We start from the raw sequence: 23,576 nt of genomic DNA on the forward strand, positions 1-23,576 counted from the left end.
TGGTGAGATGTTAACTCCCTTGCCTGGTATGTAAGGAGGTTGTGTGTTCGATCCCAACCCTGACGCCTGTATGCATGGAGTTCACATGATGACCCCGTGGTCGCGGATTTTTTCTCTGGTTCCCGCATTTAGAATATTCGGCTGCTATAATTCCCCACATGATAAGCCACTTTGTCGAGCTATCATTTGTGGCCAGGTCGCTTCTGAAACCAAAAAACTAGTGAGTTAAATAGTAGATGGGGTTTGAGAATGGGGGCATGCCCCTCTTCCTCCTGCCCCCTCCTCCCCCCTGCACTCTTGCCCGCCAGCACGCTAGGAGCGCATGCCACTCCTCAGCCCCCTTCCGGCACACAACCCCCCCCCCCACCGCCCACTCTGCGCAGGTGCTGCTCCGTCTCCTCCACACACGTGCCATTTGCGTGCGTCATCCATACTCTCTTTTGCCCCCCCCCCACCGCCCATTCTTTGCTCCCTGCCCCCCCCCCCACCATGTACAGGCAGCACCATGAAGTTGTTTTGCTTGTTTTGGAGCCAATGTGTCCCAGGGCATTAGCGTTGCTGGTAAGCTGTGGTAAACTTTTGTGTGGCGATTGGTTTAGGGGTTTTGTAGTTATCGTGGAAATATCGGTGTCGTCTATGGCCAGACCAATGGACAAAACATCCCCCCCCTCCCCGTGTTTGCAATAATTACCCTAACGGCTCCCTTAAAAAAGGTAACATTTTTGGAACAAACGGAATAACTTTATGCCCAATTACGTTTAGTATGTTTCGATATATTTGTTAGTTGTTTTGAGATGCTGCTGCATTTCAGCAATAAATACATACAAATTCTTATCCTCAGACACATCATTTTTGTACAGAAGGATAAGAGAACAAATTAGATACAAGGTGCAGTATAAATGGATGGAAAACTATCATGCGGTTGGAGGCAATGGGTGTGCGAAATACTGCCGCTCTGAGAAAATGCTGCAGCCATTCAGTAATCCTACCTCTGTCCCTAACCCTAACCATCTCCTGTTTCCCATAAATGTTTATGGTGCATCCATTAACACATCCATTACCATGCCCCATGGGGCACCGAAACTAGTTGTGATTGGCGACGGCAATATTCTTCAGAGCATTCGTAGTTTTTACTACAGCACGAGATTAGTGCTGCCTGGAAGTTGCCCAAAAGGCCTTTTGCATTTAACTGGATTGGATCCTTATCCTCACCCCTGCAGCACTAAATTACGGCCCGAATAATTATCCTGGCCTCGGTGGATGGGCGTGTGCCAAAGTAAAGCACAATTTGGTAAAAAAAAACAGATGGCAATGTACTGACTGCAGGCTTTGAATATTTCATACATACCAACTTCGAACGGGAACTTGTCGTTAAGGCATGGCTAGCGCATTGGGCTTACAATCTGGAACCGTCATCGGTTCTAACCCATTTCCCGGCGCGGGAGTTGAAACATCCCAGTCGCCTGTCTACACGGTACGATAAATAGGCATGTCACAATTAGTTGTTCCACTTTACAAACACCGTACCATTAAGTAGCTTCAATGGGCACATGATAAAATGCGTATTTCATGTATATACATATGTACACGGTAGAAATAAACCTATGACGTAACAATTGGTTAAATTGCCACAATATATTGTTTCCAGCTTAACAGTTAGCATTAGTTCTAAGTTTATGTAAACAGTACTTCTGCTAGCACAGCCCTAAGTCTTTACATATAATTGTACATTTTAAATATACATATTATTCCCTTCACGTGACTTTACCCAAAGAACCAAGAAGATTAATCCCTGCAGTCACGAAAGCTTTAAATCGAAATATACATATTATAATCGGTACGCCTTGAAAATATATTGGGGGTATTATGGGTTCTGTTCATCTGGGCTTGCCTTTAATTGTTATTTATATTCTTAATGAAATGGCACACATGCTTCCGATTACAGATACTGATTCATGTTGAAGTACAGAGGGCAGTGCATTAAAGTGCACAATAAATCAAACAACTACCTGCTGATTGCAGTCTCTTATGTTCTCCGGTATGATTATAGTTTTTGGGGGTAAATTAGGTGTAGAGCATTATGCCTGCACAGTTCACCCAGAGGGTAGTGTTCATTGCACAGGAAGCTATTTCTATCCCCAGGTCGACACATGTGTTTGGTATTACCTGGCCCCCCCGCTCCGCCAGATGTGGGATAGTGCTACAAAAAAGCCTACGGTAAAATATTACGCTTGCGTGATTAATAGCTGAAATTCCAAATTGTTTTCCTTAAAGAGAACCATTTTGTTCAAGGGAATTCGAAATCAAAGTACTTTCATGATCACATGGAGCAATGGGGTGGCACTCATCTCTGTTAGCACTCTTGAGAGGAATTGGCAGATTTCCCACAAATCTATGGCATGGCCAAGTGCCCCCATGACCAGTGTCGATTTTACACAAAGTGGAAACCACTTGTCCGACTTGGGAGGAAATAGAGGCTGATTAGGCCCACTGACTGGGATTAGATGTACACCAAACATAAGAGAGTATTGTATAAGATTAATGATTAGGTACTGCTGTTAATATTCTTGGTTCTTTTGGTAAAGTCACATAGAAGGGAAATAATAAAATAAAAATGTTATTGTTTTATATTTAATGTTATTGTTTTATATATGTATTATTTTATTATTTCCCTTCTACGTGACTTTACCGAAAGAACCAAGAATATGAATCCCTGCAGTCACGAAAGCTTTAAATCGAAATTTACTGCTGTTTAGCTGGGAGGTGGGGGGAGCAGTGACACAAAGGGGTCCATGCCCTGCGGTCTGAAACCAGTAACCTGGGTTCCCGACCATGGCGCAAAAATCAGTGGCGAGTGATATTCTGAACAGGTCTCTGGCTTCCCCCTTCACGAACCTGAACTCCGCACGCGCGTACATGTGATGCAAAACGCTCAGTTGCTCGTTTTCAGGTCCCTCCTGAAAAGGAACAATGAGACTCACATCGCTTCAATGCTTTCTCGCTTGCACATGAATGGCCTGGGAAAGGGTTTGGCTCTTCCACATGCAACGCCGGGGGGGGTGGGGAGAGCACCTACGTCCCCCTACGCCCAATGTGCATATGGGAGGCTCTGTCTCCACATCTCCTTCCCTTTCCAAGACGTCCGGTCTCTCCTCCCTCTCAAGAGACCGAGCCAGGGGAGCAGGGGCGGGGGGGGTATACAACTTCACCGGACAGAAACATCGGTGGATGTCGCGCGGGGAGAAGGTCGTCGGCAAGCGATGTTTAAGAAATATATATTTTTACACAAAGTTTAACCGTGTCACATTGTTCGCTTAAACTACGTGGAATTGAAATGCGCATTGTTGTAATGGCTGGGTGGGCAGTGCAAGGCCAGTGATGTCATGGAGGAGCGAGCGTCTCACAGGCCTGGTGACCTCAAGATGGCATAACAGTCTCGATGGTCGGCCGCACTCTAAGGTGGTATTGGTTCAACGCGGGGGCTTCCTCAACACAGCTCGGGCCTACCTGTTAAATAACAGGCTCGTACTCTTTGGTTCTTTCGGGAAAGTCACGTGGGTATAAAATAAACTAAATTAAATCACAACGTTTTGGGCGCAGCACAAGCGTCCGTCATCAGGTGGGACAACCACAGCAAGAAACAATTACTGGGGTCCTGACACCATACCTAATGTCGTACCTATCACTTCAGAAATTGTTTCTTGCTGTGGTTGACCCACCTGATGACGGACGCTTGTGTTGCGCCCGAAACGTCATGATTTAATTTAGTTTATACTCTACGTGACTTTACCGAAAGAACCAAAGAGTATGGATCTCTGCAGTCACGAAAACTTCAACTCTCGATCTAACAGGCTCAGTTTGATCATTATATACAGCTCAGGCCCCAGTCTGGTTCCAGTACACTTTTTGAATGGTCGTGGAAATTAGGCAATGGTGAGGTTTTCCTGGATAAGCAAAGGGCAATTATTTATGCCAAAAAGTCAGTGGCTTCAAGTTCAATCCAAGCAAGGGGAGGCACTAGTCTGCTATTTTAGCCACTACTCAACTTCTCACCCACTTACTAGCCGACAGTCCAGGCTCACGTAATTATATTAAATGTGCTACTTATTATTATTGTGAAATGACCTAATTTACATTTCGACGCAGAATGTTTGACTTGTGTATAAAGATAGAAAATCTAACTTTTTAAGTTTGAGAACTGTGATAATTTTATTGCTTTAGAAATATGTTCAGTAAAATATAAATGAATTACTACAGCAAACAACAATGCCACTCACATTAGGCATATATAATAATTCATTTCCACAGCATACTAACCCACTGCACCATTATCACAAAAATCTAGTCTATAAACTAAACACGAGGGAAAAAAATGTGTTTACCCTGGTGACTTCAGCACTATTTATAAACATAGCTGGCAAGCACATGCACACACAAATAAGACATGTACTCAGGTAGTGTACTAACAAGCACTTGTGCAAAAGACAAAGATCCCCCCTATAGCCTTAACAGACTGTTGAGGCAAGTGCTGTTAGCGATAAACTATGAAAGCCAGGACGGCACACAATGGGGTGGGTGGCCAGCACCACGCCCGACTACTGCCTTTGTCTCTCGAGTGGCGACGTTTACACATCGCACCAGGTACTCATTTGAGGCCGAGTCGAAGCTCGGGGAGGCTCATGACCAGTTCAGATAATCGTCACCAGTGTTGGCCGTGCGAGGGAATCGAACTCGGATCGTAGGGTTCTTAGCGCAGCGCGCTAACCACTCCGCCACTGCTCCCCACTTGTACAAATACAAACACATGGTAGCACGCGCACACATCTCTGAAGTTTATGCTATCCTCTCTTGCACACACACGCATAGTGGTATTCAAACAGCTTATGCAAACACCCCCTAAAGTAAGTCCATGTGCCTACATAAATATAAAGGTCATAGATCCCCTATTTAAGCTTTATATACTGCAATAGCACGGATTGTTAATCAGCACCAAATAAAGTTGAAATGGGACACGAGAGAGTTGCTCCAAGCATTCGTCTCTGCAATGCTTACATTAACACACTTTGCCGAGAAAAAAAAAAAACTTTAAGCCGAGTCAACCTAGGGGGAGTCCCAAAGCAGGTTTTGGATATTATTCGCCACCGATGTAATCCATGGCCGAGAACCTAACCTAGGTCACTGGGTTCACGGCGAAGTGCACTAACCACGGCGCCACCGCTCTCATCGCACACAAATATACATTAGCAGCGTGGCAGAAAGCCAGAAAATAAGCCCAGCTCCCATCCGCCCTTCTAGATTGTGTGATCTCAAAGGCAGTCCCCCAAGGAGGGCAATAGAAACTTATCTGTTCAGTCTCATCTTTCCCAGTGAAGCAAGCGCTACGTGTGGCTCGGCGAGCGGCTTCCTGATTGCGTGCAGCCCGCTCGCGTCACAACATTCCCCGAACCAGCGAAGGGGACGTGGGGGCCATTCCCAGGACACAATGGTGCTTATGCATTGACACTGCCCCTGTGTATTTCACTGGCGTCACTGCCCTTCTCCCAATGCCCAAAGGAAATCTATCCGCCGTGCCACTCGTTGACAGTTCTGTTGTACGTGCGGGACGGGGCGTCCTTTTGCTCGCGCTAAATGCGTTCTCTCCCAGGGCTCCGCGTCAGGGTTTAGGAAGGGACACTGTGCAGTGTTTGTTTTGTTTTGTGCACTAGTTGTAAATTTCATACTGCAAAATTAAATTGTTTGTTATTGTTCTTTGCAAAGTTTAAAATATATATAAACTTGAGATACCTCACTGACCATGTACTTAAAACATTGTATAAATGCTCATGCTATAATTTAAAAATAAGTGGTCATACAGTATATATTAAGGAACCCTGGGGGAACTAAATTATTTCGACCATGCTGCGGTGCTAAAATGTATGACTCATGATCAAGCGATTGTCATCATGAGCCACGATCTATCCACTGCTTGATGTAGGCCTCCCCAAGTTCACTAGCTCTCAAGGCCACATGATGATACTATCCATCTAGCTCCCGTCCACAAGCCGATCTCATTGCTCAATCTCCGCTGTGGACGCGCTTTCAGGCGAGAAACCCCTCTTTGGCTGCAACTCCGCCATGAGTCTCCACCACAGGCTTTCATCCATCCCAAGGACGACGTGTCATGCCGAAGGACAACTTCCTTTTCACAAGTCAACACTGTGTCGCTCACATGTGTACACTCTCTAATCCACGTGCTTCTCTGCCTCCCAGTGTAATTCAAAGCCTGCACCTTTCCACACTTCTCTCTGCAGGTTTCATCTTTTGTTTAAATGTTCCTTGCCAATGTGCATATTTCACGAGAGGTAATATACAACTGATGTAAAGCATTGTTCTTTAGGCACATGGGTACCGTGTGTAGCTTTTCACCATCAAGTTTTCCAAAAGCCCTCCACAGCCTGGTCTCACCCACCTCTTTATTTCACTATTTTCTTCCTGTTCGCCTTCAGTGACCACCCCGGGATACACAGGCGCTCCGATGTTTTCCAGCCGTGTCCCTCCAATGGATACGTTCAAATGTTCGGCGAACTTGGTGGATGTAGACGTTTGTTTTGCTCTTATTTATATTTTGCAAACCTTGAAGCCCTTGTTCAGGTCCCCCAATTTGTTCTTCAGCAGCGATGATTTTTCTCCGTCACCATCTTTAACAGCATGCAAATGCTCCGATGACCTTCGTGATTTTACGTGAAAATGTTGGGCACTCTTCAACTCAAAACCTTGGGTTTTTTCCCCATGTGCACCAACTGGACATGATGTGCTTGTTTCATGAAATATTTTAACTCTTCGTTGCTGGGTTAAGGATTTGAAAAGTAATACAACTATTAAGGGTGACCAAAATTTTTGTAAACAAGGTAATGCGATCCCATATTTTGTATATTACAAGTAATGCAATTACTTGATACGCTTTTATGATTCATTTCCTCAAATTAAATTACACTGAATGTATTTAAGCTTAAATATTACTGCACGATGCTGAGACTGTAGGTCATGTCATATAATCCCTACGCTATTATTCCCGTATTAACCCAAAGCTGCTCACATGAACATTTCTCCTTTGTTCTTGAAATGATTTTACAAATGAAATAAAATTGTTAAATGTAATCAACTGGTACATGCTACATAACATGAAAATCATTATGATAATTGTTTTTTTACCCTTTTATCTGGCAACAAAACTGACACATTTTTTAGTCAGTTTTGTTGCCAGATAAAAGGGTAAAAAAACAATTATCATATTTTGCTACTGGCAAAGGAGGTTCCAATGATGAAAATCATTACACACTAAAATTAATAACATTACGGAATTACCACACCCTTTAACATTTTTCGACTCTGGCTGACATTGGGAAAGCTCTCTCTTAGCTATTGCTCTTTAGCAACTACGTACAAGGTTTTCCACATTGACTTAAACTAAACAGCGCCTATACTCAATGCCCCATTTATCACTTACTTAACATCTCGCTCTGTTTTACTTGGTGCATAGCCTGAAAACATTAGCACCCCTCTCTTCAAACATTAGTGCTCCTGAATACTAAAGGGAGGAGACAAACGGTTTGGGCCTTTGGAGCAATGTCTCTTTGCCATGGTCAGTGGGACATTATCCTCGGTGCGATACTTGTTGGGCCCAAAAGTAGTCATTACCACAGCAACCCGAAACCCTCGAGTTTCAGAACCGAGGCACCGAAATCCTCGTCTCAAACCAAACCAAACCACACAGGCCGGGCCCGGCATCAGTTGCAATGTCACAGCGGCAAGGCAGTAATGAGACACACTTGTCGTCACTTACTTACATTTACGCGCTGCGCTGCTGTTAAAAGCACAGTGGCAAACATTTTCGTCATCGGCCACAATCAATGCACTGTGAAGAACATAAGGCCCCCCCCCTGCCAAGCCACCTCCAGATTGTGCAAGGGAGGTCGGAGAGAAGGTGAAAAGCGATGGGGCATACAGGCACCATGAGGGGTGCCGCGGTGGCGAGATGTTAACCACCTCGCCAGGTATACAGGAGGCTGTGGGTTTGATCCCGACTCTGATGCCTGTATATCTGGAGTTTGCATGTCTCTCTCCCCGTGGTCACGTGGATTTTTCTCCGGGTCCTCCGGTTTTTCACTCCACATTTAAAAAGATGTGTTAATGAGTATTTGGCTACTATACATTTCCACATGAGAAGCCATTTCTTTTAGCGGTAATTTGTGGCCAGGTCGCTTCTGAAAAAAATTGCTATAGAGCTCAGAGAGTCTTCCCTGGTCAAATAGAAATTGTTTCAATAGTTATAGTTTACTCATGGAGCATGAGACAAGAAACCCAGGCCTTGGTGCTGTTCCCCAATGGAAATGTGGCAATAATGGACTCTTACCTGGTCGATAGAAGACATTGCAATGAATGAAACAGTATATTCTTGGTTCTTTCGGTAAAGTCACGTAGAAGTGAAACAATAAAATAATAAAAATATAAAACAATACAATTCTCCACAGGTTTTCACACCTGAGGTTTTCACACCTGATGATGATTGCTTGTGTTGCAATCTAAACGTCCTGATAATTTTATTGTTTATATTTTTATTATTTTATTGTTTCCCTTCTACGTGACTTTACCGAAAGAACCAAGAATATGAATCCCCGCAGTCACGAAAGATTGAAATCACAATGAAACAGTATCGAGTACTTACATTCCTTGGACATGCCAACTTCAAGGCAGCGTTGCAGGCGGCAGTACTGGCAGCGGTTCCGCGTTATCTTGTTGATGATGCACTTCTTGTCACGGTGGCAGGTGTACACCATGTTCTTCTGAATACTCCGGCGGAAGAAGCCCTGCCGACAGAAGCCAGTTGTTACGCATGAGATCAGGAGGTGCTGCTCACTAACGGCACTTACCCCAACAGTTTGTTCAAGGCTATATGGGGGGGAAGGGGGGGGGAGTCTTTGAAAGCTCAAGACGGCCGTTGCAAGTCACACGTAGCAATTGTAAATAATACTTTCATTAGTATTCATCGATATTTAATTTTCGAAAATGTTTTTCCATCTTGGAATTTTTGGTGTTTTTTTGCAGGGTGTGTTTGCTCGTAACAAAGTGTGTTATTTATCCTTGCAAAGAGACCAGTCGGTAATCAAGGCTGATGCTGTTTACATGCCACACAACACCTGACCACCACTTCTCCATAAACTTGAGCAGCAATCAATCAACACCCAAACTTGACGCTCTGCTCTTACAGATCTCTTCCCCCCCCTCCCCGCACCCTTGTTGCCAACCTCTTAGGTGCACATTCCTAAGCTCGTCTGGGTGACCTCCCTCTTCCGCTGCGCTGCACGTGTGCCTCCCAACACAAACTCCTTTTGCTAGTTATACGCTTTGCTACCATCGTTTTTTTTTCTAAACTCATAAGTTTATTGTCCTAAACTACCACAAATTCCGAGCATTCATTGCACGCAGCTTATAATGTGCATTGAAATACGAGTGTATGCTGTGCAATGTGGTCATGGCATTGCATATTGTACTGTAAATTCATACAAAAGGTAACATGGTGCTTATTATTATTTATATTTTAGTTTTTATTATACAATGTGACTCATACAAATGATCAACTTTTCTCCTTTCTTTCACCATCTCATTGACAGTGGCTCTCTCCCTGTGTGGCTAAACCCATTGAACTCTCCGGACTTTTCCATGTGCAAAGAATGGTCGTCACGAGTTATCGTCCACGAGTCTCCGAAGACCATTTGTTCCTCACAGACAGCGAGTTATTCGTAGCATCGTGAACCCTTGGTACCGCTCCCATGTTCATAGTGTTCTAGGGGGGTTTCACCGAGTACAAAAGTACACAGCCACCACTAACAGCCAGATTCCACCAGCAGAGCAACGGCAAAGTCTAAGTGTCCGGACCTGTTGCAAGCAATCACAGGCAATTGCACGTGAGGAAGAGAGGCTTAGATTACGAGATACTAGTTTGATCATTTACAGGAAAGGTTCACAACGGACATGGCCAAGAGCTATTTTTCAAGTTTCTTTATTTTAAATCAAACTATTTGTTCGTAGGGGACAATGACAATATAAGTGGGGTAAACGTGACAGAGGGTGCAGCAGCAGCACTGTGAATCAACAATACTTTACTACGGAGTAGTGGTGCTTTCATATGAAACATATTTAACCATGAGGATTTTAATTAAAATGTCGCAATATCTTCAAACATGTTGACACATTAACTCGATACATATAGAACACTAGCTTTACTACCCGGCTTCGCCCGGGACTTGGATTCTTGTCTTAGATGAATACACGGCCTACGCCAGAGGGTGGGGGGGGGTGCGTGACGTCAGCAGGCACACTACGAGACGCTGCCGCATGCGGGTGACATCACAGATGTGACGTCACCGCTCACTTGGCGTGCAAAATATATCCCTTATTGCGCCCCCCCCCCCCCCCAAAATACAAAAGTCTATTTTTATACTTTTTGCTTTGTGTACAGTCTGGAAGCTACCCACATGCCAAATTTCAAGTTTGTTGCATGTCGAGAAGTACGCTAAACATTTTGAACAGACACACATTCACAAATTTCCCTTTTATATATAGATGTATAAACAAAGGCACTGATTATCATGTTTGTTAACAAGGAGTGAACATAATTGCCAGGAGAGGTACATTTAAGTGAAGCACAACTGGTCACATTCCAAACCCGTGTAAATCTAAACCTCGTCTTATTCCCGATGATGCACCGCATGATGTGAAGTGTCGTAGTCATTTAAAATGCAGAACAAATCTACAACTCTAGTTGGTAAATCATGCGTTTGTTAAATTTAAAAAAATAACAATCGGCATGGTGCTTTTTTAATATAAAATATAGGCCCACCAGGACTAGAATCTGAATATCACTGCCAAAACAAACCCAATGCACCTTCTTAAGGGAGCACACATACAGAAAATAAAATGACCCCTGGGGTCCTCTCTGAGAACAATGCTTTTTTTGCATTCTAACTTTAAGTTTGAAAAACAAAAAGGATGCCTTTGGATACTTTTCTCAAGAAAACTTTTTTTTTACACGCAAAAAAACTGTTCTGGGTTAGGAAGTCTCATTTGCGATTTAAAGAGCCATTGAGCTCTTCCAATGGAAACATGCGTTAAGATTCATTTGGCTGCTATACATTTCCACGTTGATAAGCCACTTCGTTGGGCTATCCTTTGTGATAGCCAAGTTGCTTCTGAAAAAAAAGAGCTATATCGCTCAGTGGGCCCCACCTGGCAAAATAAAAAATAGTTTAGTTTTAGTTTAGGGTGCACCTGAACAGCTCGTTCTGTTTTACAAGCAGTGCCAATCAATGCGTGTTTTGATTGACACGTTTAACAAGAGCATGGCAGTTTCATTTTAAGACGTATTGAGGTATCGCTCAGAGGAAACTGCGCAACTCATTGCCTTGTGATGAACGGGAAATATTCACAAGACAAAGTTATACATTTTGAATAACTTTTACATTCAGTCAGCTAGATGGGAACAGTGGCAGTGATACCACACCTCCGTCAGAGGTCAACACAAACCGATGATCCTTCTGGACTATATTGTGACAAGACAGGAGTGTTTCTCTTTGTGCTTCTGAATATCTAATACCCCTTTTCCACTTGCACATCCAAGCCAAGCTCTCAAGACGAAGTTATACCAGGGGCATAACTCCCTTTATTGAAAGTGCAAGGCAGCCTGTCTTGTTATACAGATCACAGCAATCAACACAATGATTCTCATTTAAAAGTAAGTGTAAAGCTCAATGGAAAACGTGGACCAGACTACCCGAGGAACGTTTCAACATCGCAATGCCACAACATACGGACGCTGTCTTTCCGACAGGCCTGTTCTTCGCCTGAGGACGGCTGCTTGCGTTGTGGCCGAAACGTCGTGAGAATTGTATTTTATTATGTTTTATTTTTATTATATTATTATTTCCCTTCTACGTGACTTTACCGAAAGAACCAAGAAAATGCCACAACGATTGTCGTGAAGGTGGACGCAACACGTTTGTAAATAAATATACATCTTATTGTCAATACATCACTGAATGAAGGCATCCCCATGCCGTGTCAGCCGTTGCGGTTGACTGGTCATACTTTACCACGCTGGTCAGCATGAGCTGGCAAAGGAGAGGGATTAGGACTAGTTCAGATGACCACTCCCTATTAGCATAAGCCATGGCCGGGAATCACACTCAGGCAGCCGAGTTCATAGTGCAGGAAAGCAAATCAGTGCACCGCGACTCCATTCCACCAAGTTGACATTGAAATGTTAAGGAGAAACATAATTTATTTCCGTAACAGAACAATATTTTGCGTTTTAATTTCCCCTGTGAGGTTTTGTATGTATGTGCCAAAGTTTACCAGAGAAGCAAACCAAATGCCAACGTAATATATTTTTCTATTTGTGACACTTCTAGATTGAGATTCATCCAACAGATACGCATTTTCTTTGGCTACATTTAACAAAGCCCTTTAAAGATATATAATAAGATTCCAAAGAACATTCATGGAATCCAGTCGTAAACAATTTGATAGACTTATTCAATGAACAGGGCCATTAATGCACTCAGATACTTTTATTTGGGGATGACCATGCTTAGAAAAGTGATCTAAATGCGATAGAACAATTAAACCTAATTGTAAGCTATCACAGAGGACATGGAGACTCAACCTCTATGGCTTAAGCCCTGCACGATTCAATTAGACCTTCTCCCTGCGGCTTATCTTCGTTTAATCTCTTTATTAAATAGCTCCTTAATCTCTGTGTGGAGCTGTGGAGCTTGGCTTAATTTCCAAGCAGATAATTGCCTTTGCTGAGCACCAGCTGATGTGAAAACAGTTGCTGATTATAATCCCTGCCAGTGGCTTTTCCTGGCACCGGTGCCATCCCACCCCCCTCCTTGTCCCCCCCATCGACTTGAGCCCCACCCTGTCCCTCCAACAATCACTCCCCACCTCAACTCCACAGGGCCTCACTGACCACACAGCAGCAGCAGCAGTCGCCATTCAAAGCTACAGCTGTGACTTTATTATTGAAATGTCTATTGGTTGAGACGTGGGGCAAGTCTTCATCAACGCCTCTTTCTCTCGAGTTGAAAAATGTGCAATCTTCATCGTGCCAAATGGCGGCGGGAGTTTAATGGGATGTTTTATGATTAGCCGCTGCAAGTTTGCACGGTAGGCTACGTACGGTATGCGAAAGTTCAAGATACATACATAACATGTAAGTATGTAAAATTATCTCTGAGAACACAATGGTCCTTAACCCTATATATCATTAACATATCTGGATAGTCGCAAGTTGAAATCTCAATTGAAATCTCAATTTGGGGTGCTGCGGTGGCGAGATGTTAACTACCTCGCCTGATATGCAGGAGGTCGTGGGTTCGATAAGACCTTGACGCCTGTATATTTGAGGCTTGCATGTTCTCCTTGTGGTCACGTGGATTTTTCTCTGGGTCCTCCGATTTTTCCCTCCACATTTAGAAACATGCGTTTAGATTATTTGCCTGCAATACATTTCCACATGACAAGCCACTATGTAAACTATCATCTGCAGCCAGGTCGCTTCTGAAAAAGAGATATATACAGTGGGCCTCACCTGGTAAAATGAAATTGTTTAGTTTTGTTTTAATTGGATATTTACTCAGCATTGTTATGTATGTGTCTGCACCTGCATATATACACCCATACATATACAGTAATTATATCGGCATACACTCTCTCTAACATATACTGTATACACACGCATATGTATACACTTACACAAAGACAAATACACTCATGCAATTACCCTTAAATACACACACATGTACATATCCCCTAAATCTCCTAAACGCCAGACCTTCTCCCTCCTCCACCCCCTCCCCTTCGCAGGAGGTAGGCACCATCACGAGGAGTCCTCTAAAATGTGGCTAAAATGTCCCTAGTCTCGATAAGTACACAGCGATCCATTTACAGGTACCCCACATTTCTAATGACCCCCCCCTCTGACTTCCTGCTCAACAGGTACGTGGTTGAATATCGTGGAAGTGGAGGAGCGTGTTGTAAAATATGTAATCAAGTCGTATTCAGAATAGTGGGAGAAATGCAGAGGCTTTAAAACATATTAATCTTGTTTTCTCTGAAATTTCTCCCTATCATTTTTGAGGGGTATCCAAAAAAAATGGACCACCACCCTGTGTTTAACTACCAGAAGGACGCAAAAACCTCTACTAGCAGGCCAATTGCAATGCACAGGATGACAGTGGTGCCCTGGGTAATAATAAATATTGTCAGTCATGTGAGCCTTAAGTAGCCTGCTGCTGTGCATTGCTCAACGTACCACCACCACAAACTAAACTACAGTATTTTTATTTTACCAGGTAAGGCCCAATGAGCTATATAGCGCTTCAACAGAAGCAACCTAGCTATCACAAATGAAAGCTCAACGAAGTGGCTTATCACGTGGAAATGTATAGTGGCCAAATAACAATTCTCAAAACGCATGTCTGTAAATGTGGAGGGGGAAAAACCCGAAGTACGCGGAGACTATCCACACGACCAAATATACAGCATGCGTCAGGGTTGGGATCGAACCCATGACCTTCTTGCATACCGGGCGAGGGAATTCACATCTCGGCCCACCGCGGCGCCCCACAAGCTCCAACGAAAGGCAAGAAAGTGGAGAAGACTTGGAATCTGTTTAAAATACTGTGATAAATTGCCACGTGAATTACTATTTTGTTGATGGGAGTCATAGGGTGGAGGAGGGAGGCACGTGGACATGGGGGTCTACTCTGCATTGGTCGAGGGCTCTTCAGCCTGCGTGGTTTATCGCCATACAAAGGGCAAAATCCCTGCAAAGATACTCTGCTCTGCAATAGGAGGACTTGTATGAGGAAACAATGGGATTTAATCCTGGCAGGGGCATATGGGGTTTCACACAGTGGCATGTGGGAAACCCGAGAAGGGCTTAAGCGTAAACAAACAAGAGGAAGAAGCTGCTTGAGCGTGCTGTGTTAACCCTCCCAGCTGGGCTTGTCTTTCCATCCCAACACTCCAGGGCTGGAGATTAAGACCTTTTCTGTGTACATAGTATTCAGGGCATATAAAGGATCTGATAACCCCTTAAAGATGTGATACTTGGATTTCACAATTTAAGGGAATGGCTGTTCACGTGATGTTCTTTTTTTAAGTATGTATAATCGCATTTATTTCAACCATTCACGTTACGTAGATGCTTTACTTACACGACTGTATGTTAAACATTTTGGACAGATATTATTTATTTAAAACCAGTTGGAGACTACTGAGACTAAAAGTAATTTTTTTGAGTAAAATAGTCAAACAAATACTCAATCAATACAACACATTAACCAACAGCAGTACACGTCCATCTGTTAACGTGATATTTTATGTAAGATACACTATATTATGACATATGATTCAGAAACAAACGCGTTTATATTGTCCAAACAACAAGTCTAAGTGCGCTAAAAAGAGGCAACATTGTTCCCCATTGCAAGGGTTGTCACGGGGCTGCAACACTGGAGAAATAAAGTCGCACGGTGGGTCTTCAACGCAAAACTTTGTTAAGCGCGTTTTTTAAGATATTCTTGTCAGGCTTAAAAGGGCTCTCCGATTGGCCGGTCATCATGGCAGCAAAGTTACAGGACAACATCGCATAGATCCCTGACCTTCACGTATCTGCTCCTCCGGACACATTAACTGAGTTGGCACAAAAGTACACAAAGTTAAAAAAAAACTCCTCCCCTCTTCTTGGTTCTTTCGGTAAAGTCACGTAGAATGGAAATAATCAAATAATAAAAATAAAACATAATAAAATAATTCTCACGACGTTTCGGCCACAACGCAAGCAGCCGTCCTCAGGTGGAGAGCAGGCCTGTCGAGTAGACAGAGTCTGTTGTGGCCGAAACGTCGTGAGAATTATTTTATTATGTTTTATTTTTATTATTTTATTATTTCCATTCTACGTGACTTTACCGAAAGAACCAAGAAGATGAATCCCTGCAGTCACGAAAGCTTTAAATCGAAACTCCTCCCCTCTTTATACGCCACATACATTGAACAGAGGGCTTTGCCCACTGCGGTTGATTCAATGTAACTTACAGCACTTTGCCCATTCTAAATGTGAAACGCAAACCAAAGCCGTGGGTAACGCAAACCAGCATAGCGCACGTGGAGTTTGGTTGGTGTAAATTGCAGCGGATATGGCATACGGTTTTGTTAATTAATTTGCGAAATTGTACCCAAAGCTCATGATGTTAAAATAATGTTCACTGCCCAATATTATGCAAATTCATGATCAGGCCCAACTAAATCACGATTATTCATTTGTAAAAGAAATACTTCTGTCTATGAAACTTGGTATTTGTTTCAATGGACTATGATTTTAACAGGTAATAATATTTAATAAAGGATCAACACCATCTCAATCTGTATTGCGTGAGGAATAGCCACTTTGAAGAAGCCCGTCAAATCGTAAAATGGTTCAGATTAGTGACGTCTGTATTTATTAACTAAAATGAGTGGACTTGGAATTCTATGAAATTCAATCTGGGCGAGTAAAAAATAACAATCCATTCTTGGCAGGATTAAAGTATTAATACAGTGCATTATGAATCAACGTTTTTTTCATCCTAATTCCACTAAACATAGTCCATTGTCATCAAATAACTAGGCCTGAGAAACGAACACTGCCAAAAGCACCTGAGCAAATGCACAACACTCTTGTTGCCACTGTTCTGGAACTGGCACACGTGCAAAAATATTGGCTTCATATTTTTGTTGCAGACCAACCGTGACTGTTAGAAAAAGCTCACGCAGAATGGCGGAGACAATATCAAGTCAGCCAAATGCAAGGCTGTGTTTTCAATGACCAAAACAGCAATTGTATCAGAACAAAATGTTGTGTATTAAGTCTCCTCTACCTTATATTACTTCTTTTTTTGCAGCCCCCAACCTTCAGGCCATGGCTAATCACTGCCTTCTGTTTTGGAAAAGAACATGAAAGCAATACAAAAAAAAATCCCTTCCCATCCCACAAAGGCACCCCAATTAGGTTAAACGCTTCCAAACCTCTGCATGCCTATGCAGTTATATGGTGAAGGAAAACTTTACAGCCAGAAGGACAAAGGACCAAGTTCTCTACATATTCTCACATTGAACTCTGCTGCTAGTGCATGATCCTGCGCTTTATTATCATAACCATCAGATTGTCAAGTAGCTCAACAATGCAGTGTACACAAGTCCACAATGCAGTGTTAGCTGTGACGTGTTGACTGCAGTGTGCTTTGGGCTGACGTGTAAGATTGATAAGGTTTTGTTCTTTGGCAATGACTTTGTTAACCAGCATGAACTTTATCATCTGTTTGGCTTCTTACTCCTCTTATCAATGAGATGGACACCGTGCTGGTACAAATGGGCTCACAAATGTGTTTACAAAGCGTCCGCAAAAATCTCACCACTACCACAATTACTAAATTAAGTCATGTGTAACTGACGGCATGTGCGTCACAAGCAGTGCAGATTGTAAAGTTGTAGTCAGTGGCTATAGGAGGGATTGTCTTGAGTGAACTGGCAACTGAACAACTTTTAAGAAAAATTTGTGTAATGGAAGTACATAAAAGCACTAAAAGAATACAATTAGAATGTGAAATACAATCACAGTTATGGGAAACCAATATAATGAGACGTACTCCAAATGTGTGTATTGTCGCATCGTGAAATTAAATCAAGGCCACCGTAATCATTCTCAATATGACAAAAAGCCCCTAACAACGTACTGCATCGGCTGCAGTGTGCGGTTGCTGAGGAGCAATGGCTATTTGACAATGATCTTGCCAACTTAGGTCTGATACCTGGCCAAGAACATCACTGGCACTTGGTATGTGAACCTGATCTGGATCACCCCAAGATCAACTCAGCCTAAAATAAGACAAAGGCCACCAGGCGTACTGTTGACCACACAACCATCGGCGTTAATGATTGACCTTTCCCCAGCAGCCTGCGCATGGTAAACAACAGCTTTGTCGTTATGTAACATCTATTATGCAATGCGAGTGGGTGAACTTGGCATCTATTAAAAGAAACAAAATTCGAATGTGTCCCCAAACTCAAGCGCATTGGGTGGTGCTCCTCATGGTCACCGACATTGCTGCAAGCACAATTCTATCGTGTGGACCAGTGTCATCAAAAAATAATCCTTGACATCCCAAAATTGCTCCTCGTACGTAATATTTCATTCGGATTAAGAGATTAGGTGGCAAAACTTACGCAAGCTAACTCTTGCGCTCACTTATTTACTTGAGTACTTTCCATTTTAATTCGCTCTTTGGCATAGAGCAACGGAACACCATCAGGCACGTGACAGAATGCACAGTCCTCTCGCTGACAATCTGCTACACCCTGCATAGATATGGCTGTGGCAAGCAGGCCGTGGAGAGATGTGAACTACCTCGCCTAGTATGCAGGAGGTCATGGGTCCCGATCCCACCCCGATGCCCGTACATGTGGAGGTTGCATGTTCTCCTTGTGGTTGCGTGGATTTTTCTCCGTGTCCTCCGGTTTTCCCCTCCACATATAAAAAACACGCCTTAAGGAGTATTTGGCCACTATACATTTCCACATGAAAAGCCATTGCTTTGAGCGGTAATTTGTGGCCAGAACACTTCTGAAAAAGAGCTACATAGCTAAGTGTGGCCTTACCTGGAATACTAAAAAACAAAAAAGTTAGAATTGCCAGAGTTAGTTTAGACCCCAAGCTCACCTTGCATCCCTCGCAAGAGCTGACACCATAGTGGTACCCCGATGACTTGTCCTGGCACACGAAGCAGGGCTTGTAGGCACGAGGCGGTGGCGGCGGCGACGCTGGGCTTGGCGAGTGCTCTTCTGAGCTCGTGCTCTGCGACTCTGCCGCTAAGAAACAACACGAGGCGCCACCACACGCTGCATGTCAATAATAAAGATACACAACGCAGGCACTAGATTTGGTCGAAGTCACCGCGCACGGCACACACGGTTTACTGCCGTGTGCCTCGACGGGATGCGTAACCCAGAAGCTCCGTTGTTTTCTTGGGCCACCCCTATGGCGACTCAGCCTGAAATAAATATCCAGTGAGTGTGTAAACATCAGCACTTGGGGAGCCAAAGGCAGCCAAGGTCTAGTATTGTCCACACCGCACGCTCATGTGCTATGCTGGCCACAATAGGTGCTTGCTAACAGCATTTGCTGAAATATTTTATACAGTGCTATGGTGGGGTAGGGGATCACCCTATGTGTGTCTCTTTTTGTGTGTGTTTTAAAGACAAAGAACCACTTATTGCCATACAGGCTGTTGGGGAAAGTTCTGTAGCTGCGAGAATGATACTCTGGAAATTAATGCAAGATAGGCGAGATTTGTGTAACCCTCCCACAAACGAGTACTGGAAATGGAGGAACAGAATGAGTTCTTGTGGGTAATAACTGACATTTTATAGGCAGTGAATAAAATTATTTGGAAGCAGTACAACACTTTGCAAATAATCATCTTCACATGCTGGAGTTTCAGAATTTTATGGAGGCTTCAAATTTCTATTTCAGTATAAACAAATTAAATGCATGAAACCTTAGCACGAAATAAAATAAATTCCTGTGCCATTGTTTTAATCTAGTTATCGTAAAATCCACGCGTACAAAAGCTAAACTATGAAAAACTAAACGAGGTTTTATTTTAGCAGGTAAGGGCTCACTGAGCTATACAGCTCTTTTTCAGAAGCGATCTGGCCACAAATGATAGCTCAACGAAGTGAATTATCACGTGGACATTTATAGCAGCCTAATACTCTAAACACATGTGTCTAAATGCGGAGGGAAAAACCGGAGTAAAATCCACACGACCACGGGGAGAACATGCAAACTCCAAATATACAGGCGTCAGGGTAGGGATCAAACCCACAACATCTTATATACCAAGCGAGATGGTTAACATCTCGCCACAGTGGTGGAACTCAGTCGTCTAATGCGAAGTTAGAACATCAGGTTGTTACATGTCAGCACATTGTTTGTCAATGGTTCTGCATGTATAAATGTCAAGAGGCTCTCAACTGTATCTCTGTAATCATTGGAGCCAAGTCAATAAGACTAGATGTCATGAAATGATATCTTGTTACACGAGCATCATGAACATTTAGTTGTTGGTTTACACGGCTTGTTCTGTGCTTTCCAGAATGCCATAATAGCTTGGCAATTTGAATCATTAATCTCAACAAAAATTTCACAATGCATAGCAGACAGGCAATTTAAATAAACATGCAATTTGATACATTAATAGCTTTGGTTAATTATTCATGTATTGTGATTGTTCTTATGCTCGTTAAACCAGCAAACCCTCAATGAGTATGACGACTCTTCAGGAGATTCTTGCCAAGTTTTCACAGCAGGGGAGTTGATTGCTATGTACTGTACAGTACATGCCAATCGAAAATGTAATGATCACCGATGATTTTCAGCCTTTTGCCAATCAACCTCTGGATGAAGGGTCTCTTCATGCAATCTCATGTATGGGGGTAGTTTAACCAAACTTTACCACGTGGGTCTTTGCGGGAATAGCGTCAGCTGTGGCCAGGAGCCAAAACTCAGATCACCGAGTTGCTCACACAGTGCACTTACCACACCGTGCCACCACTTTCCCACACATTTGGGGTCTACGAAAGGCTCAGGAGCTTGCACTGATGTCATGTGAATGGGAACCATGTTCCTGAAAAGGTCTGCATGAGAAACTCGCACAAGTCAAGGGTCCAATTTGTATTGATTATTAGAGTCTGAGCATCATTACTGGTGACTTTAATATGCCCCATAAACCCCACCGGTGATGCTCCTAAAGCAAAAATAAAAAAAACCCCTCAAGTTAAAGTATTTCATGGCTCAATTGACCACGGAATGGTGGTAATTTCCATTCACAGCCCTGAAACCAATGGTGGACATTCCGTAAAATGTAATGAAAGGTTACCATCCATCGTGAATGGATATTCTATGCTCATGTTCAGTATCTCACAGGGAACCACGCATTAGCCGGTCCAAGACTATACAGCTAGCCAGGTTTATTTGATATGTTGTGCAGGTTTTGGACACTGTTATAACATCTTGTGACTGGCAAAATACCGACGCTATTCTTAACCTCAATAAAGCTCATGCCCTTGGCCCTGGGCATACCCAAGAAGCAAGAAATGAAACTGCCCCGTCAGCAAGCTAATTGGCGTTGACAAATGCCTCTAAAAGAGTGTGAGTTTGCACTGAATGAGCTTCATCTGCAACGCAAGCACGATCCTCATCATCAGTGCTGCACTGCGGCTTGACTTTCTATCAGAGTACAAGGTGTAAAGCTGGTTTGTCCTCTTTGTCTTCTTTGAATAGCAAGTATAAATGTATCAAAAGTTACTTTGCTAATAATACAATGTCGATATACTAACCATTCTTTGGCCCATGTCAGCATCAAATGAATGGGTATTATACAAGCGGATGAAGTAACGTATGCATGTGTGAATGAGATTTAGTAATTATTGGATTTTTTAAAATGATTAAGATATCATCGGCTTTGCAAAAAAATATTGTGCGTACCGATTTTAATTATTTTATAATCGTTTTATAGTTATTGTACTTTACTTAGATAAGCCTCACCAAGTCAACACTTTTTCCAGAAATATCCTGCCTAGCTAATCCCTTATTAAATGTTTTCTATTTGTGTAAAATCTGAGACCAAAAGAAATCCATGCATACTGGGGGATGTTTAAAATGTATATAGATAGGGCAGCAACTTACATGACTTGCATTAATCAAACGTACTGACTACCTCACTCCCCTAGAAGTTAAAAGTATTACAGCATATGTGTGATCCATTCATCCCAATTACAGAGCACTAAAATATAGGCATGCACCGCATAACGGCGGTGGACATTGCCTAGCGGTACTCTGTTTGCCACTGCTGGGCAGTTCAACTCCAGCGGACACCCTAATTAATACTGTTTGACACGTAGGCTTTCGCTACCAATAATATTCCAAATTTTTTTTTTGTGTTAGATCGCGTAAGTAAAAATGCGTTGCTAACCCACCACCACCCGACACAACCAATTAATAAAGTTTGTCACGTAAACAAAACCAATTAGTTACTACTTCAACACCACTGGTGTGTTGGAGAATAAATCCACAACATTGATGGTGATCAGGCGATCATCATCAATGCTGCACTGCAATTCTGGCAAAATTTGCCTGATGAAGCTGGATGCAATTACCAGCGAAACAGCACAGTACTAAAATTATAAATGTTGTGGATTTACTCTCCAACACATGGGTGGGCTTAAGTAGTAACTAATTGGCACATTTTACGTGACAAACCTTAGTAATTGGCTGTCGGGTGGTGGAGGCTAACGACTAGTTAACACTGCAGGTGTATTATCCGTAAAAAAAACATGTGTCGTCTGCTTCACTGTGGATGTTAAGGATCCCATGCCGCAATTCGTTAACAGTAGGCCATTGTGTGCCGGTGTCATGGGACAAAATTGGAAAAATCACCCGCAAATTACTCAATTGGAATCTACGTGGCAATTATCGCCTACTCCTGCTGCTGCTAAAACTTGGAAGAAACCCAACTGGAAACGAGTCATGAGACTCAGCGAAGCGTTACTGGGTAAACGGGCAAATAACACCCCGAAGAAATATACAAAGATGCAAAATCACGATACAATGTGACACAATATATTTACTGCGTTCAAAAGCAAAGGTTGCCCAATTAATTGGCTTATGCTCTTGTTATCTGCCACTTGACCATCTGGAATGCTCTGTTAACCGGCATCTGTCATCTACGGCAATGCGGATCTTCCTTCACGTATCCAGGAAAATTCAGACAGCCATCCCATCATAGATCTGTTGTTTACAGAAGCTTCAGGACGCTGCCGAGTGGTGGCGCTAGCGGCAGTGCGTACGTGCCAGTATTGTGCTGCTGGAAACTGTACTCTAATATATTTATGTTGAAATGAATTTATGTTCGTGCTGCACGTAGCCAACCGTGCTAACCACCTTAGAATGCTCTACAACTGACTGCCGAGTACGTCTGTAAAATAGTAGAGTATTTATTATATCAGTCAATACGAAGGCGAAGTTTCTTTCGTGAAAAGTTGTATGTACTTGGAAAATGTTGGTGAACCATAAGTCCAACTCTCAGACAACCGGCATATTTGATAAACACGGCACTCTCCATTCCCCATGAATGCGGGATAGCAGAGCTTTGCTCTACCTTGTTTTTAGGCCTTGTAGTTATCAGCTTCAGCCACAGTCTGATTAGTTATAAAAGGCAAAAAAAAGACCCTGAAATTAAATCATCAGTACCAACAAGAGGCAGTGAAGAGGCCAAGGTATTTTATGATGGCACGAGGTCCACTCATTAGCAGCTCTGCTCAGTGATTCTGGACAAAAAAACATTATTTCAATGACTCGGACAGACACCCGTGAAATGCAGATCCCATTGCGATGACATTGTTTCTACTTCAAAAAAACTGCCGCATGGTAAAAT

At 42.9% G+C, this 23,576-nt stretch overlaps 1 protein-coding gene across 1 annotated transcript in view; it reads right to left on the reverse strand.

Annotated features, from left to right (window-relative positions):
- Positions 1-23,576, reverse strand: part of LOC144943766 (retinoic acid receptor alpha-A-like) — a 77,765-nt gene that overhangs the window by 35,048 nt on the left and 19,141 nt on the right. The window contains exons 2-3 of the mRNA XM_078871573.1: positions 18,800-18,948; positions 8,705-8,846 (exon numbers count right to left, since the gene is read on the reverse strand). Coding sequence (XP_078727699.1) covers positions 8,705-8,846; positions 18,800-18,948 — 291 coding nt within the window. The remainder of the gene's footprint in view (positions 1-8,704; positions 8,847-18,799; positions 18,949-23,576) is intronic.

The sequence above is a fragment of the Lampetra fluviatilis genome, chromosome 2 (genome assembly GCF_964198595.1).
Source record: "Lampetra fluviatilis chromosome 2, kcLamFluv1.1, whole genome shotgun sequence".
NCBI classification, from domain to species: domain Eukaryota; kingdom Metazoa; phylum Chordata; class Hyperoartia; order Petromyzontiformes; family Petromyzontidae; genus Lampetra; species Lampetra fluviatilis.